This window comes from Ilyonectria robusta (genome assembly GCF_021365365.1).
Source record: "Ilyonectria robusta strain PMI_751 chromosome Unknown BGZ61scaffold_5, whole genome shotgun sequence".
Lineage (NCBI taxonomy): Eukaryota > Fungi > Ascomycota > Sordariomycetes > Hypocreales > Nectriaceae > Ilyonectria > Ilyonectria robusta.
Genome location: NW_025764439.1, coordinates 947,971 through 964,597, shown reverse-complemented (window position 1 = coordinate 964,597; position 16,627 = coordinate 947,971). Strand labels below are relative to the sequence as shown.

Below are 16,627 nucleotides of genomic sequence, written 5' to 3'. Positions count from 1 at the left end.
AACACAGCATGATCGGCGTGAGGGGAAAGTGGGCAGCCCAGAGATAACACCGGTGGGCCAAATGCCATACGACGTCCCTTGTAAGTCCTTGTAAGTGGAGAAGGTCTCCCAAACTAGCGGTAGTATCGCTTCGACCTGCCCAAACTTCCCTGCTGAATAGCGTGTAGCTTCGCCGATGTATCCTTGGTCGAGATATCGGCGGGTATAACTGAATGCCGGTGTGGGTTCTCATGCAACTCTATGATAACGACGAGTTCATAGGTCGTCTGTTTCTCGCTCCTGTGTGGATTTTCTTATTCCTGCAAGTCTTCATGCATGCACCCTGAAGAGCCACCAAGAAATGGCTTCTAATGCGGCGACCGACCTGGCTGTTGAGCCGAAAGAAACCCTGCCAAATGTTGACATGATCGCCAAAGACGACATTGGTAAAAATGAAAAGTCCCTGGCTGAGAAGGACGAGGCTCTAGTCGAAACGGGCAGTGTCGACGAGCCCGTCAAGAGTTACTACAGCAAAGTCTCTGTCTGGTTGATGATCTTGTTCTCAGGTCTAGCTATTGGTTCTGATGGATAGTAAGAAACTCCAATTATTTCTCTCACTTCTTAATCTTTGACCCGAGGACAACGCTCACAATTTCTCCTCTAGTAATGCTGCCGTGATTGGCAATGTCGAGCTGTTGCTGGCCATCATCTACCCAGATGCCCTCACCAGCTCCATCTACTCGCGTCTCAGCAATGCATTCCTGATCGGCATGATCCTCGGCATGCTCTTCTTTGGATTCATTGTCGATCAGCTAGGTCGCAAGACTGGTGCAGTGGCCACCACCATTATCCTGGTCGTGGGTATTGCCATGTCTGCCGCTGCCAATGGCGCCACGCCTACCGGCCTCTTCTGGATGCTCATCATCGCCCGCGGTGTCGCTGGCGTCGGTGCCGGTGGTGAGTACCCAGTCTCTGGAGCCGGTGCTGCTGAGGCGACGGATGAGAGCGGCGAGTATCGCAAGCGACGTGGTTTCATGTTCGCCATGCTTGCAGATCTGTCGGCATCCTTGGGCTACGTCTGGGGTGGTTTGGTACCATTGCTCCTCCTCCTATGCGTGGGCCAGAAGGAGGAAAAGTATGGAATCGTCTGGCGAACTTCATTTGCCCTGGGTGCTGTTCCGCCTCTCGTCATCTTCTGGTTCAGATTGCGCATGGCCGTAGCCACGGCATACCGCAAGTCGTCTATGCGAAAGCAGCGCGTCCCGTACAAGCTGGCTCTGAAGCGTTATTGGCGCCCCTTGGTCGGAGTGGCCTCTTGCTGGTTTTTGTACAATTGGATTTCCATTCCCTTTGGCATCTTCAGCTCCACTATTATGTCGCGTGCCAACGTGGGCGACAGTTTGGTCAAGAACTTGGGCTGGGGAGTAGTTATCAACTGTTTCTACCTTCCCGGCCCTTTCCTAGGAGGATATCTATCTGACAAGATTGGACGACGCCAGACCATGGCTCTCGGTTTCTCACTCCAAGCCATTCTTGGCTTTGTCCTGGGTGGTGCTATGGGGCCCATCCAGAACATCTTCCCACTCTTCGTGGTTCTGTATGGTATCTTCCTCACCCTCGGTGAAGTCGGACCTGGAAGGTAAGAATCCATCAAAAACGAATTTAGTTCGATCGAATATCTAACACTGAGTAGTACCGTCGTTTTGCTCGCCTCCGAGTGCTTCCCAACTTCAATTCGTGGCCAGATGCTCGGCTTCATTGCCGCTTGCTCAAAAGCAGGTGCCGCAATCGGCACTCAAGTCTTTACTGCAATTCTCAACTCTTACGATGAAGAGCATGCCGCAAAGGGAAACCAAACTGCTTTTCTTATCGGGTCCGCCTTTGCTGTTTTGGGTGCCGTGATTGCGTACTTTGTAATTCCCGATGTCTCGACACGACTTGAAGATGACGATGCTGCCTGGAAAGCATATCTCGCCGAGAATGGCTGGGAGGCTACTTGGGGTGATGCCGAGACCAAGGATCCCCGGGGTGTCATCATGGATCGACCTGGAAACTAGGCCTGGTGCAAGAGGGCATTTACTGAGCCATGCCGTGTTGCTGGCCAATGTGATCTAGATGGACATGCACAACCATTTTAGCTAGCTTAGGAAGTATGAATTCAATTAAAGTATGCTGTATCAACGACTTCAAACCAGCCTCAGTGATATGCATCCAGTATGGCGCAGACCCATGCCAACACTAGATACCGGGTTTCTTACCTCTGATTTTCGCATTGAAGTTTTAATTAACCGCAACACAGGCTGATGTCGAGAAATTCCTGGCAATATTGGTGCCATGCTAAAAATGGCACTACCATCGTCATTTCATGTCATTTCTTTGCCTTGGATTGAAATACCCAGATCAATCCCGCTTGACGCTATCTTCCCAATACTACCTCAAATTCGTGCCTCGATAACCCTCGTTTGGGAACCAGAGAACGTACAACATCCTCACCACGTCTTCGACGTGACCATCCGAAATGGTTGGAACCGCCATGGGGACTGCGTACGCCAAGGTTTCAGTTGATCAATCACGGGAATAATTCATATTTTCACCAGGGCTCACCTGTAAGCTGCGCGTTCGGTTGATCAATCTGTGTGCTGCTGACAACTCTCCGAACCAGCAGCTCGTAAGGGGCCTGGTTGTCGAGATAAAACCAGCGCTGTTCTCTGCTGTGTTTCAAATACTTGTTCCTCGAGCGGGAACGCTCCCGAAGATTCATGCTTTCCATTTCGTCGTTATACACGGTCCTCGGATCGCAGAGGGCGGTGGGGTGGTTTTGGATTGGATTTCCAAGCGGATGAGAGACTCTGTACCAATGTTAGACCAGGTTCCGCTTCAAGCTCATGACGCTTATGGCGCAGAGCCTTTAGAACCATACTCAATGAGCTCCCATCTATTGTGGGATTCCTCAAAAATTTGGAATCCTTCGGCTCCATAGAATTGTCTGAGCAGCGCCCGCCCGTCTTTCGGGGTAGGATCTAGGGGTAGTTCATACGTGAGTCTCCATGAGAACCACGCCTGGGTTCCCAAACTCACAAATATTGGCGAAATTACAGGGCCCTTCGACTACAGATTTGCAGGTCGCTCTTCCAAATGGGAAGCTTGACGGTTCGTGGGGAGCCCATCTAGTAGGCGAACGGACAATCTACTTCACGGTGAGGGGTGATAGTACTTTGGGGTCATGTCGGGACCAACCTGGACGGCAATACAGGTGGGCGGGATTCTTACCCCGAACAATTGATTCAAGCTTGCTGAAACAGTTGAGCAATGTGCATCAAGGGTGAACAGGTTGTGCTCTTGGGTGGCCAATTCATGGGGGCAGTTGATGACTTTGATGCCACCATTCCAAGAACCTACAAAACCCTCCCAGGCCTCTGCATAGTTGTTTCCTCGGAGGCTGCGAATATGAACAACATGTTCTTCCACGTCTTCGTCTTCATGCAATCTGTTTCGCTCGCGACGTTCCTTGTGATAGTAATACGGGGCCTGGAATGTAATGACGGCGCCGGCGTCTGCCATTGCGGTAACGCTTTTACAATCTGCGTCGAGATACCTTTACTGTTTCTCACGGTTATTAAAATAAGGAACCTGATGTTCTTGTCAAAAGCGGTCACGAAGTTCTAGTAAGGAAAGGGGAATGGCGCGGCAGTAGGTATTTATACCGGAGTCGAAGTTATATCCGTGGTTCATTGCGGACATCTACCGATTGAATATCGATTCACTTCCAGATACCTATTCTGCCTTTTAAATACGAAGGTTTGCCCTATGTTTTCTTAGGACTAAAGTTGGGACCACGTGTGCTGTTTATGCTGTTTATCTTCGCCGCCAGTGGGCAGCTGCCTGACACTGTCAACCCACTCGGGGCGGCGCTTCTTCAGCTGCGTTCACCTCACATGTTTACGCGTGAATTATTTCTCCTCGCACATCACAAAACACCATATTCTCTGGTGCCCATCGCTTTTTATGCTGATTCAGGTATTTTTGTCGTCCTCCAAGCAACCAAGGCCGTGCCAAATTACTAACGGATACGTGCAGATCAAGCGACCCAACTGCTTGTTTACCCTCCCGACGTGATTCACTTCTGCCTCAACTTGCTGGCCCGCACCTTTCGAGGATGTCGGACCCGCCCCTGGCCGACGGCACGTATATGGCCGAGAAGGTCATATCCCTCCAACACGAAATCAGCTCCTTGCAAGAGTTTGTCGAGAAGCTGAAGGCGAAGGTGGCAGACTTGCAGGCACATAAAGAGTCTGACACCGCCGAAATCAAGACCCTCCGTGACGTTCTTGAACAATACGAAAAGAGTTCGGAGCAGAATATGTGGGAGTTGGTGGGCGTGACCAACGCTCTTCGTCGGCAGGAGATGATGTATGAATCTCTCGAGGAGGTCCATGCCAAGACCGAGAGGGATCTTGGAGACCTGCGGGAGCGCATGTCTGCTTCAGAAGAGTTACGCAAGTCTGCGGAAAAGGACATCGTCACGCTCCGTGAACAACTCCTCAGCCTTGTCACTCTGGTCAGAACCAAAACCCAGGAAGCTTGGGTGTTCTCCATAGCTCTTCGGAGCGCATATGAATACCTCCCTTCGATGTCCGAAAAGGAATCCTTCCGAGGCCTCCTAGATCGAACGACAAACACCACACGAGAGCGACTCATCGACAAACTACTCGAGGCATCCCTGTCAAAGGTCAATGTCCGCATGCCGGAAGTCGACAACCCTGGTCTCGCCTCCCCAGTGTCACCACCAAGAGAAAGAGAAAGCGAGCCACGCGCCTCGGAGCCTGGCACGAAGACGCCAAAGAGGCCACGACTAACGATGTAATATTTGTCCTTCGGTGAATTACTATACTAAGGGAAACATCATGGGAAGGCGCGTTATGGTGCAAGGGTGCAGTGGCGCGGAAGAATGCTCTTTCTGTATGATCCAGATCACGATTGTCATCTCATTGTTTGATACACAGGCTGTTGGATTTCAACATTGGACTGCATGTTTGAAGACCGGCTGTCGACAGGACTTGGAGAATACGCATGGTTAAGGGCTTGGGTGTTGAGATGTTCAGAAGCGATGAACCACACCATTCTTGAGAGTGAACGGCTTCGCCAACATTGTGAGGTCGAGGGTGTGGATTCTCAATTCTTGGAGGCTCCAGAGCAATATCTCGAGCCAAGATACCTAATTGTTACTACACAATCCATTTTAGACTTCGTCTTGTACTTAAAACCCCCTTAACGCCATTGCCAGAATCCTAATCGTAAGCTCATACTCGTGTCTCGCTCATCCTGCCAAAAGGGTCTCGTCGTGCTGAAAAGAAACTTGATCCGCTATCTTCACTTCGCCCATGGCGAGAATTCGACAACTCTAGTCATTATGCGTTGTTCGCAAGCCCGGAACTAGCAGCGCTTTCGCCAACCTTGACTTCATCATCCGGAACGCCGACGCCAACGCTTCCAGCCACGCTGATCATGCTGTGCCTGCTCGTCATTCCCCGCTCACGCTCCGGTCGAGCAAGACTACCCTCGCGAGGTCCTGCTATGCTGGCACCCCCGGCCGGAGTAATGTTCAAACTGGCAGTTGTGCTGACGCTGTCGCTTCTGGTTCGGCTGGCGTCGCTGGCCCGTCGCTGTCGAACGTGCCTCTCCAACTCCCTGATGCGGCGTTTCAGAGCCTCATTCTCCCGCTTGGCCGCCTCTAGTTCATGTCTATAAAATTGTGTTTCCTCGTATCGCATTGTCGCTGGCATCATTCCTGGACTCAGCTGCTCGCTGACACTTCCGCTGCCAGGGGTAGCGCCGACCGAGCTCATAGGTACGGACGTTGGCGGGGGAATCCTCTGGTGCTGGAAATAGCTCGACGGGTCGAGGGAGTTCTGCGGCCCGGGGGAGTTGGTCTGGCTTCGACGAGACGCGGAGCTGTTCTGTCGCGAGAGAGGGGTGGCTTGCATCGGGCGAGGGGCGTGGATGCGTGCCTCGTAGGACGACGACAGCGGTGGCTGGCCGAAGCTCTGGGACGTGGCGGACGAGGTGCGTTGGTGCTGACGGGCTGTAGGGATGGAGAAGCCAGATCCAGAAAGAAGAGACTGCTCGGCGACGGCATCGTGAGCCGAGTTGGCGGCCGAAGTAGACGACGTATTAGACACGACCGAGGCGTTGTGGGCAGCACGCAGGAGGGACAGCTCTCGTGTCAAGCGGTTGACCTACGCTACCGTTAGTCTAAGCCGAGCCAAGGTACACAGATGATGCATCAAGAGCTTCTTACCACAGCCTCCTGCTCCTTTTCCAGCGCGAGATGGAGCTCCGCGGCGGTCAACGGGCGAGGGTGTCGCAACGGACCAGGCCCGGGCCCAACACCAGGCTCACTGGCCAACATGTGCGCGGGAGCCGGCACGGGCGGGTGCGTGGCGGTCAGCTGCGGCGAGGGCAGTGACGACGTCTGCGAGTGGTTCACGGCATTCTGGTTCGAGGGCAAGATGTTGAGGGACGGCGAGGTCGGCACCGGTGGAGCGGCCATCTGGCTGGTCGACTGGCGGCGAGAGGCCGCGAGGGTGTGCGGCGACGGGGGAACCGAGTTGAGATCCGGCATTCCGGTCTTGTTGGTACTGTCACCGATGCTTGAGGCTCGCCGTGGGTGCTGTTTTATGCTCCGGGTTTGGGGGCGGTGGTGTTTATGGAGTATTGAGTGTTGGCGAGAGATGCAGCCCTGTCGGTTGGCATCCGCAAGGCCACCGACACTCCAGGCGCGTTTGGACGGGCGCGTGTCGTCTCAGCGGGTGCGGGGTTGAGTGGACCACTGGCACCACTGGAGCGGATGGCACAGGCACTAAAACAGTTCCCTGAGCCCCTGAAGCTGTTTCAATCGACGCTTCCTATGAGCGGTCTTACCCTGCAGCCATGACATCAGTCTACAGTACCTGAGAGTTGTTGCAGCGGTCCGGAATTGGAGAACCTCATTTGTCTCCCATGTGATTTCCAATAATTCGAATGCTCATTTTCTCATCATTTTCGGAATGTGTCACCTAAAAATGGGTTAACACGTGTGACAATGACCATCCATGACCCTCTCCTCGGTGATAATCAACCCGACTTGTTGAGACGCCGGGACGAGTTAGGCGACCAATCCCAGGGTTGATGCGATATTACTACCATCATGCATGTTGTGCCACCATGTCATGGAAATGCGCTACATGAAAGCCGACCACCTACGAGCGGGGATTTTGCTGAGGCATAAAGACAAGCAAATGAGCATTCAGTCACCGGCACCCGTTACTCACTGACGTGGCTGAACAAGCCAGTCCATTCCCTTGATCACGGGGAAATATCACACATAGCATAACAAACTTTCGGCGCCTAATCTGTTTTAATCATCATCTCGTCCATTTTAATCGTCGCAGTTAGTCCGCTACTTAAGGGAAAGAGTGTAAAGTTGCCTCGACGTTATCCACCAAAACCTTCCCCAGACCGTTGATCTTATGATGTAATCCGCAGTATGACGACATGGACTCTCTTTCGACGTCAACATGCAATCAATATCTTATCCGTCGAAGCGGATAATGGATAGATCGGCATCAATGTGTCATCTACCAGGTCTCTCTGTCCGCAGTATTTAACCAGGGCACCAATACTGGCCACTTCCCGTTCAAACCTACAAGATTCAAACCACCAGCCCACACATTCATTCATAACCATCTACACAAAAGCAATCATGTCTGAAGGTCGTGAATCTCCCTCGCCTTCGCGCCAAACCGGCAAACAGATCCATGACCCGCCAGGCTCTGGTCAAGGCCTCAACAACAAGGCCGACGACAAAACTGACAAGGACCCCAAGTCCCAGCTCGAGGTATGACACCACAGTGCCGCTCTGTAGAGGGCCAAGGCTAACCTTCTGCAGAATCTTGAGTCGAATCCCAAGGACCCGATGGAAGAAGCTCGAAAGAAAATCTTTGCCAAGCCCGGCGAAAAATAGTGTGCCAATTTTGGGGGTATGCAATACGGACTTTGGAGGATGTAAAAGTAAATAGGAACATATTACATGTTAGATGGAAAGTAACAATGCACAATCAATGAATCAATTCGGAAATATAATGAATTTGTCCATGCGTAAAAGTCGTGATAACTCGTAACAAAGCCTCCAGTCCGGTGCTATTTCTCAACAAACAATCATCCTTCCCAACGCCCAAATTCCTTCATGATTAAACAGTCTTCTCATCGGTGGAGCGGACAGCGGGGGTAGCTTCCGTGGGCACAGGCTGAGCAGGATCCGTGGGGGGAGGAGCTGTAGTCGAATCTGTGGGGGGAGCGGGGGCAGTCTCCTTCTCCTTGCCAAAGACTCGCTCAAGGCCAGAAGCCTTGTATGCACTTCCGCCGCTCTCCTCCTTCTTCAGCTCAGCCAACCGTCTGGCCTCAGTGTGCACCTCCTGCACCTGGCGGCTACCATCCTCGTAGAACTGAGCAATCTTCTTGCCAGTGGGAGTGTGGGCAGCCTTCTCAAAGTATGAGTTCAAGCCGAGGAAGAGGGAGTTGGCGCGGGTAGAGAGGCCGTAGCTCTGGTCGGTAGCTCTGGCGCGGTCGGTGGCATGGTATTTGGTGTCTAGGCTCTGGAGGGTGTTGAAGAAGCGGTTGGAGACCTTGTGCTTGGTATCGAGCTCGATGGCGCGCTGAATGGCGACATCGCCAACGACGTAGCCGTGGGCGAGGTACTCGGCAAAAATGCGCGCGCGGGGCTTCTCCTCTTGCGTGATTTCGTCGGAGTCACGGTCGTTGTTCTTGGTGTAAGGGGTGTCGTCATCAGAGTCGCCACCGGCGCTGGTGACGGAGAGCTGGTTGGTGCCGAGCTGGGTGTTGTGAAGGAGGAGAGCAGTCTTCTTGGCCGTCTCCTTCTCAAAGGTGACTTCGGCCGACTTGGTCTCGCCCTCGGTGGTGACCTTGAGATCGGAGATCTTGCCACTGCGCGAGAGGTTAGTATGCGTTCGGGGGAGGGAAGCTATGGGTAAATCTTACCAGAAGCTAAAGAAATCCTTGATCTCGCCGTCGCTAGTCGCGAGGGCGATGTTCTTGACGTTGACAGTCGCGTTGGAAGCCATGGTGAATGTCGGAGTAGCTCGGATGATGTTTTTGGAGTAGAAAGTGAGGAGAAATTGGTGACGATGAGGGTGAATGGGTATCTCAACACTGAAGGATGGTGTGAAACAGGCAAACTGAACTTAGAGGAGCGCGTGTACGACTGGTTTTATACAGAATCTTGCTTCCCGTTGTGTTGTCCGTGACGAGGCAAGCGTGTGGTGAAACTTGGGAGGGAGCTGGTGCGGGGCAGTGGGCGACGTCATCGACAGTAGGTGGCATGATTGGCGGTGCACGTGTGGCTGTGCAGCGTGTCTTAGGCCGGTACAGGGAATCGCTGCCAATGGGGGCTGGCCACATGAGTACTGCACAAACACGGCCTCTGGATGGCTGTGAGACACGCTGAAGCAAAAGAAGTGCCTAGAATTGCAGTGGGGGTGTGCCACTTCTCGATCGGGCGAAGCTGTTCAGGAACGACTACGTAAATGTGTGGCGAAGGCGTTCCTCGACGTAACGACGTCGATGATCCTTTGACATGTGAAGAGACCCTGCTTTTTTTCTTTTCCTTGATGAGGGAGGCTGTGGCAAGCTGGGAAAGATTTGTTGGGCAGAGGCTGGTCTCCCGTGTCCGAGGCTTCTTTCGACGCGGACCTGAATCCTGATGCCTATCAATCAACCTGGCACGCCTGCGAGACACACGACGCGGCCGCAGGATCTCTGGCGTGAGATACGCGTCAGCCACCGTCATGTCGCGTCCTCCTCTTTGACTGTGTGTCTCTCGAAGCTTGATTCAGGTCTTGGGACGTGGTTTGTACCATCATCTGGTGGGATCGTCTGCTGGGTGTTTTTCGCTCATCACCTCTGGTTCATCACCTCTGGTTCATCACCTCTGGTTGGCACTAATAATCCCATGACCCAGTTTCGGACATTGACAATTACGGCAATGCAGTGGGATGGCCATCCTGGCACGAGGCTGCAGACAACAAACGCCGCGTCTCCACCCCGAATGAGATACCCGAGCCTTTCGTGATCGTCGGCATGGCGCACCTTGTTCCTAGCGAGATGAAGCTATTCCGCTGGCCAGAGGTTCGAGAGGTTGGACAAGCATAACCTGTCAAAGGTCCAGCAAGCCTCTGAATTGCAGCGAGTCGAGCGCGGTGAGTGGACCAGACGACCCATGTCCTGCGCAAACAACACCACAACCCATATCTGCAAAACTAAACCCATGTCACCAAAACCAAACCCATGCATCCAAAGCCACAACCCATGTCTGCAAGGCAGCAAGGGTCTCTTCACCGATCATGTGCTGGACCCGTCTCGCGCAAACCCTCGGCGCTTGTTCACGCTGCTCATTCCTCATCTGGCCAGGCTTCAGGCTAAAAGTCTTCAACCCTCGTCGAAAAGGCGGCGGTTGGGCGGTCACAGGGAGAAACTGTTGCATGTTCGTGCCCAGGCCTGTCCAATCCCGCCACCAGAGCATCTGCTTAATGCCCAGCTTGCCAGCTTGCCAGCTCGCTAACCAACTCGCTAACCAATTCGCCTCCCAACAACCCATGAGCCCACAATCCTTCTAACCACTTTGCCCCCAACGCTAGTTGAAACTTGTCATTTCCCTGCATTGAAGACCTTATTGCGGTCTGAACGGGATCCATCACTGTTAGCAGTGCGGTCAAAGCATACGCCCCCGCACCCACCCGCGCCCACACGAACCCACACGCACCGGATCGATCCACAGCCTGCCCAAGCTATTAATACCCGTCGGGGCACTCCTCCATGGGCGCCATGCTTTTTCGCCAAATGGGCGGTCTTCTTCCGCCAGGTGATTTGATTTTTGTTAGTGATTCCACTGTCTCTACAGCCTCATCGCCGTGAAAATTTATACACCACCGTCGGTGTCTCCTCGACGTCGGCCGGACCGATCAGGGGTGCAAGGTAAGCGCAACGTGCCTTTGTCCTCTGTTCTCTGTTCTCTGTTCTCTGTCCCCTGTGAACTGTTTGCCCATGTGGGCTGCGTGCCCTAACAAAGAACCATTGCTTGCCCAACTCTGTCGTCAGATTGCTGACCCTCATGGCAGATCATGCTTGCAGCTCGTCCATGATCTACACACCACATTGAAGTTCACACACAAAAACACACACACCGCCGAACAGGATGATAATACTCTGGGGACAGATGCGCGGGCAGATGCGCGAGTTGGGGAAATTGCCTGAAGAAACCATCCTCAACGCCATATGGGTCGGCCTTCTTGGTGTTCAGGTGTTGATGGTATTTGGAGTCGCCGTCATGGGACTCGTCAGACGGATCAAGATGAAGCGAATGCTTAGATCCAGGCGGAGAAGCATCAAGTCCCAACTACTCTAATCAATGGGCATCGCCAGCAGTGTCATCATGACACTAAAATTTACAGAACAAGTCGACAACAGACTCGACTCACAACTACATCGGAAGTTGATTCCGACAGAAGAAATCCAAGCCGAAACATACATGGATGGATACGACACTCACACCCTTCGTCTATCGCAACTCGGAAAAGCAGATCATCGATACTGTTGAACAGTAGTGGATATTGTCAAAAGTCGGCTGAACTTGGGGCGTTCATGCTTTGAACAGGTTTACGAGATTACGAACACAATTGTATCTAGCGTTTCATTTCACGTCATGAACATAATGCAAAATAAGTATAAATATCTAGCCATGAGCCCAGTTGTCTTGCACCCAAACCATCTCAATCGCAGAGTCTTGACTACCACCACAGTCAAGATCATCACCCAACTATTCAGCAAGTATCACCCAACCATTCAGCAACTACTCTATTACCCCAACTCACCATGCCTGCCCGCCCCTACAGACCCGTTCACCGGCCTGATGAGACCCCAACACGTGTTGGCCCGAATGGTTTTCGTCGCCCATCTCCTTACGATGGTATGGGCAACGACCCTGATGATAGATATCGACCCGATCACTGCCCCCACTGTCTCATATATCTGAGCGGATCTAAGGATAGAGGCTATTTGTGTGCCAATTGCGAGCCCCTCATCGACTCGCGGATTTGGCTTGTTCTGAAAAGGGCAGCCGTTGGTGTATGCTCTGGTAGATGCGGCGGATATCTTTCCCCGGAGGAGCGCTCTGCTCAAAGGTATATGTGCGACCGGTGCCTTCCTGGATGGAGAGCCCACGTCCAAGACATGGCGGACTCGGGTATCGTCTCGGCGGTTCGGCGTCGCGAGTTTCGAACTCTTCGCCACTCCTATGAGGCGGATATGCGTGAGCAGGCCACTGTGGGTGGCCGGTGCATCAATCTCCGCTGCGCAAGACCGATGCAGGCGCAGGATTGCTTTGATCCTTGGGTTCCTAGAGGATACCGCTTTGCATACTGCTCGACCTGTCGTCTGGAGCTGACAGTTGATGGCTACCCAGACCCAGCCAGAATGGCGATAACGGAGCATGCTGTTCATAACACAGCCGCCCCTCAGGGCGCACCCAGGGCTGACCAGAACCAGACCGCAGGACACTCCGCAGCTGGCAACACTACCGGGGGATTCAATATCCATCGCGACCGTGCTGCTCGGGCGTCTGAAGGTATGAACCTGCCTCCATTCCTCACTGGCGACGACGTTCTGGCTGCCGAAAGACTTCTCCAGATGAGGTCGGGGCAATTACCCAATCAGCAGTTCCCCAATCAGCAGTACACCGATGAAAACAGACAGCCCTCCGGAGGCTCGATTGGAGCATCAACTCTCGTCATGGGTGATTCTCCCAACACACGCGCTCCGCTTGGAGACCGAAGCGAGAACATTTAGTCTCTGGAAGATCCAGAGGACGTTGCCGCTCGAGCTGTCTTTCGGGAGCGGGCTCAGTAGTGACAAGTGCTGATGCTTACCTGTCTGTTTTGTGCTACGGCTACCTGAGTCATATGAGTATCAACCCAGGAATTTCCCGTCTTATTACTGACTCTAGAATGGAAATATTATTAGCCCGGTCGCTTTGGCCGATATCAAGCTCGGTGGGTTGATCTTTGAGATAGATTTGGATAAGAGAGTTAGATAGGGTAAGAGGGAGAAATTGCGCAGACGGGCTCATATCACTTCAGGATAGCTATTCGGGAAGATTAATCTAGATTGATTCATAACACAGCTGGCTGCACCACGGCGATAGCCAATTTGTGCGATGGTATTTGGGGTGGCTGGGACTATAGCAGGCTCTGCTTATCTTCGCTCTTACTCAAGTATTAGTCTTAATGAGATTTATAAGTCAGTCAAAATATTTAATGCGCCCTTTTGTGATGTTAAAGAGTGGAGTAGGAAGCGGCATAAGATGATGAGACAGTCTCACCGCAACAGAAATCCGGGGGATGAGCCAGACACGCGCCACCACCTACCTCTCCACATATTTTCTTGGACGAATCGGACTCCAAGAACCGTTCCCGTGAAGGAGTCATTGTTCATAAAGTTTAGTTCTCTTTAGGCTGCAATGCCTGAAGCCCCCAATCATGCGGGGGGCCGTATAAGACTTAATCTCACCCGCGCCGTGTGAGTCAGCCCTACCGACACGCCGGACTTTGACTAACAGCATGGCTGGATACAAATAGTGCCAGAACAGCCGAATAATTTATGCTATCATTCAGTCAGTCAAGCTCACCAACTCATCTACTTCTACCCCAATATCCTCTATTCATCCATGTCTCGCGCGGAAAAGTACGACACCACAACCCTCAAGCCGGTGCAAATAGGGATGAGGAAAACCATCACGATTGAGCACGCACCTTGAATCGAAGCATCTTTCTGACTCGTTCTCACCTGGACCATTTATTTCACCATAATTAAGCAAGCCTCTCTTTTATGCAACTAAGGTCGCGAATTGATCTCAAACTGTTACGATGCGTTCCAACGCCCCCCAGCGCTTGTTTGAGGGCCTGCCCTTCGACATCCACTTCGAAGTAGTTAGGCATCTGGACTTTATGAGCGCTCTCAATATGGCATCGACGAATCGATTTTTTCATCAGATTCTTAATCTGCGAGCTATTCTCCCTACTAGCGAGTTGGTTGAGTTCATTCGCGAACGAAGTATGGCAGGTCAGAATAGAGCAGAGAACCTCTTTGCCTGCTATCAATGCTATCGACTCCGACCGAGGGAAAAGTTTTCGAAGAAGGCAACTGCGGACAGACTACACCATAGGCATAAACTCACCGAGGAAGCCCGTCGATATTGCTTTGATTGCTCCGCGAAGAACCGGTTTTACGACCATTTGCGACCAATCTCGAACGGGAAACTGCGGTACTACTTTTGCCATAACTGTGGTCAGTACCGGACACGTTCTGGTATGTGTCACGGACCACGCCGTGAAATTGATCAGGGGGATGGTGAGATGCTCGCATGGTGTCAACCGAAACCAGCAACGCCAGAGGGAGGGCTGGAGACGCTTCCTGCACATATATTGAAGAACATCGTTTCCCATTTGGGATATGACGAGGCGCTTCACCTTGCCATGGTTAGCCACACTCTCAGGGACACGGTCCCGCCTATTAAATGGGTTGCCCTCCATACCCGCTTTCGATTCCTTCGAGACAGGTGGACCGCGGACACGGTGGATGTTGACATAGGAGCCATGAAGACGTTCCCATGCTACTTGTGCTGTCGAATCCGGCCCAAGGACAAGTTCACCCCGACCCAGCTTCGCATGGCCGAGACATACCCCCAAACATCCTGGAAAATGCGTTGCCAGGCATGCGTTCAGCGGATGTACATCAGTGAGAGGAATTTGATGAAGATTGAGTACAATAGGCGCCGGATGTGCGAAATCTGCAAGTGCCTACGGCGTGGTCGGGAGACTTGTGGTGGCTGCTTGGAGCTGTATGTGAAAGGAGCCATTGACCAGCGGACCATGTATCCAGAGGGTTTGGGGCGGAAACGCGATTATGGAGATCATCTCAATAGGTTGGATGGCCTTTTCGATGGCCAGGATTGGGTCGAGGCGTAATTAGGCGATGTTGATCAAGCGATTCTGTTCTGCATTCTATAAAGTTGGAGGCATGTGTACACATGTCCGATTAATTACTCATAAATTAAGCCCAAGGCATAGTTGGGTGTCAGCGCCTAATTAGGTCTTAATACAGAGGCATCGTTCCTTCAATCTCCCGGAAAGCTTGCTCAAATACAGCGAGACCCTCTTTGAGCTGAGCTTCAGTGATGGTAATGGGCGGCGCGATCCTGAAAGCACCCCCAAAACTAGGGTGGCTGCTCAAGTTTGCCCAAACGCCCAGTTCGTACGCACGATCTCCAATCCTCTTGGCCAACTCCAGTGCCGGGGCTTTGGTAGTCCGGTCACTGACTATCTCGACGCCCGCCATCAATCCTCTCCCCCGGACATCACCAATGCAGCCATAACGCGACTGGAGCTCCTTCAGACCATTGTGAAGAATCTCGCCACACTTTCGAGACTTGCTGACGAGGTCATCTCTCATGACAATCTCAAGAACTTTGTCTCCCACTGCAGCCGGGAGGGGATCGTTGATGTGGGTGGTGTAAAAGCAGTAGTCTCTCTCAACGCAAACACTCTCGATTTTCTCGCTGGTAACGACTGCGCTGAGGGGAAGGCCGTTGCCTAGAGTCTTTGACAAGGTCAAGATGTCGGGAACAACGCCTTCGTGGTTGATTGCCACGAAGTCGCCACATCTGCCAATGCCTGTCTGTGCCTCGTCCACGATGAGGAGCATGCCTCTTGCTTCACAGTGCTTCTTCAAGGCTTTGAGATAACCCGGAGGCAGAACATGCATACCAGCTGAACTTTGGATGCATTCGACGATGCAGGCAGCTAGAGATCCGCATGATTGCATGTCAATCATTCTCCATCCATACTCGAGTTCCGCCTCCCAATCATACGTCCCGTCTGGGTTCCGGAATACGGACCGGTATGCGTTTGGGGCTGGGAGCATGAGCATGCCGGGCATCAGAGGACCCTGGCCCTTTCGCCCGAAGTGATACTGAGCACCCAGCGCTTGAGCAGTGACTCCGTGCCAGGATGCTCCGAGGCCGACAATCTCAAACTTGCCAGTGTACACCTTGGCCATCTTAATGGCAGCCTCGTTGCTTTCTCCGCCGGTAGACAAGAAGAAAGCCTTGTCTAAGCCAGCAGGAAGCGCCTCGCAGAGACGCTCACCAAGCGAGATCACCGGAGGAGAGACCATCCCCGAGAAAAGATGGTCAAGGTCCAAGGCATGGTCACTGATGACTTTGACGATTTCTTCGTGACCATGTCCCAGAAGACAGGACATCTGACCTGAGGTCCAGTCAAGGACCTTGTGGCCAGAGGCAGTGTAGACGAACAGGCCGCGAGCCCCGGTAATTACATCCTTGTGGAACTTTGTGCCATAGTTGAGGAGGTATTTTTCGGATTTCCTTTGATACTCATCTTGGCTAACATCATTGTAGAGGGTTGGTGTATCCTTTTGCTTTCTTGCGACGATAAGGGTGGAGGTATCCTCGACCGTGATGGCGCTCGGAGCCATGCTGGTTGAGGTGGACGGGTTTTCTTGACGTAATTGAAGAAAGACG

General features: G+C 52.6%; 10 protein-coding genes across 10 annotated transcripts; 5 read left to right on the top strand and 5 right to left on the bottom strand.

Moving 5' to 3' along the window:
- Positions 1–403: 403 nt before the first annotated feature.
- Positions 404–2,036, top strand: BGZ61DRAFT_345631 (major facilitator superfamily domain-containing protein; the record flags this gene model as incomplete). The annotated part of the gene is made up of 3 exons (XM_046239809.1): positions 404–570; positions 644–1,618; positions 1,673–2,036. 3 exons carry the CDS (start codon positions 404–406, stop codon positions 2,034–2,036), a joined length of 1,506 nt encoding a protein of 501 aa, XP_046107522.1.
- Positions 2,037–2,409: 373 nt separating this feature from the next.
- On the bottom strand, positions 2,410–3,540 carry BGZ61DRAFT_475104 (uncharacterized protein; the record flags this gene model as incomplete). The annotated part of the gene is made up of 4 exons (XM_046248647.1): positions 2,410–2,519; positions 2,584–2,828; positions 3,194–3,216; positions 3,250–3,540. The coding sequence occupies 4 exons, from the start codon at positions 3,538–3,540 to the stop codon at positions 2,410–2,412; spliced, it is 669 nt and encodes a 222-aa protein (XP_046107521.1).
- A 595-nt stretch (positions 3,541–4,135) lies between these two features.
- Positions 4,136–4,843, top strand: BGZ61DRAFT_529687 (uncharacterized protein; the record flags this gene model as incomplete). Its single annotated transcript, XM_046253442.1, has 1 exon — positions 4,136–4,843. The coding sequence occupies one exon, from the start codon at positions 4,136–4,138 to the stop codon at positions 4,841–4,843; it is 708 nt and encodes a 235-aa protein (XP_046107520.1).
- Positions 4,844–5,387: 544 nt separating this feature from the next.
- On the bottom strand, positions 5,388–6,601 carry BGZ61DRAFT_529686 (uncharacterized protein; the record flags this gene model as incomplete). The annotated part of the gene is made up of 2 exons (XM_046253441.1): positions 5,388–6,215; positions 6,278–6,601. 2 exons carry the CDS (start codon positions 6,599–6,601, stop codon positions 5,388–5,390), a joined length of 1,152 nt encoding a protein of 383 aa, XP_046107519.1.
- A 771-nt stretch (positions 6,602–7,372) lies between these two features.
- Positions 7,373–8,096, top strand: BGZ61DRAFT_586067 (uncharacterized protein). Its single transcript, XM_046256427.1, has 2 exons — positions 7,373–7,855; positions 7,907–8,096. The coding sequence occupies exons 1-2, from the start codon at positions 7,721–7,723 to the stop codon at positions 7,979–7,981; spliced, it is 210 nt and encodes a 69-aa protein (XP_046107518.1). The 5' UTR covers positions 7,373–7,720; the 3' UTR covers positions 7,982–8,096.
- Positions 8,097–8,207: 111 nt separating this feature from the next.
- On the bottom strand, positions 8,208–9,098 carry BGZ61DRAFT_346571 (uncharacterized protein; the record flags this gene model as incomplete). The annotated part of the gene is made up of 2 exons (XM_046239891.1): positions 8,208–8,961; positions 9,016–9,098. 2 exons carry the CDS (start codon positions 9,096–9,098, stop codon positions 8,208–8,210), a joined length of 837 nt encoding a protein of 278 aa, XP_046107517.1.
- Positions 9,099–10,303: 1,205 nt separating this feature from the next.
- BGZ61DRAFT_475101 (uncharacterized protein) lies at positions 10,304–10,630 on the bottom strand (the record flags this gene model as incomplete). Its single annotated transcript, XM_046248646.1, has 1 exon — positions 10,304–10,630. The coding sequence occupies one exon, from the start codon at positions 10,628–10,630 to the stop codon at positions 10,304–10,306; it is 327 nt and encodes a 108-aa protein (XP_046107516.1).
- Positions 10,631–11,904: 1,274 nt separating this feature from the next.
- On the top strand, positions 11,905–13,113 carry BGZ61DRAFT_515543 (uncharacterized protein; the record flags this gene model as incomplete). The annotated part of the gene is made up of 1 exon (XM_046252248.1): positions 11,905–13,113. One exon carries the CDS (start codon positions 11,905–11,907, stop codon positions 12,874–12,876), a length of 972 nt encoding a protein of 323 aa, XP_046107515.1. The 3' UTR covers positions 12,877–13,113.
- Positions 13,114–13,476: 363 nt separating this feature from the next.
- On the top strand, positions 13,477–15,117 carry BGZ61DRAFT_182446 (uncharacterized protein). The gene is made up of 2 exons (XM_046237697.1): positions 13,477–13,605; positions 13,665–15,117. The coding sequence occupies exon 2, from the start codon at positions 13,953–13,955 to the stop codon at positions 15,051–15,053; it is 1,101 nt and encodes a 366-aa protein (XP_046107514.1). The 5' UTR covers positions 13,477–13,605; positions 13,665–13,952; the 3' UTR covers positions 15,054–15,117.
- A 63-nt stretch (positions 15,118–15,180) lies between these two features.
- On the bottom strand, positions 15,181–16,581 carry BGZ61DRAFT_529681 (pyridoxal phosphate-dependent transferase; the record flags this gene model as incomplete). Its single annotated transcript, XM_046253440.1, has 1 exon — positions 15,181–16,581. One exon carries the CDS (start codon positions 16,579–16,581, stop codon positions 15,181–15,183), a length of 1,401 nt encoding a protein of 466 aa, XP_046107513.1.
- Positions 16,582–16,627: the final 46 nt, after the last annotated feature.

Bases quoted from the DNA above. Each gene is read 5' to 3' on its own strand.
- BGZ61DRAFT_586067 (XM_046256427.1), top strand. From the start codon at position 7,721: ATGTCTGAAGGTCGTGAATCTCCCTCGCCTTCGCGCCAAACCGGCAAA. The intron at 7,856-7,906 runs GTATGACACCAC...AACCTTCTGCAG, and splicing joins ACCCCAAGTCCCAGCTCGAG to AATCTTGAGTCGAATCCCAA.
- BGZ61DRAFT_182446 (XM_046237697.1), top strand. From the start codon at position 13,953: ATGCGTTCCAACGCCCCCCAGCGCTTGTTTGAGGGCCTGCCCTTCGAC.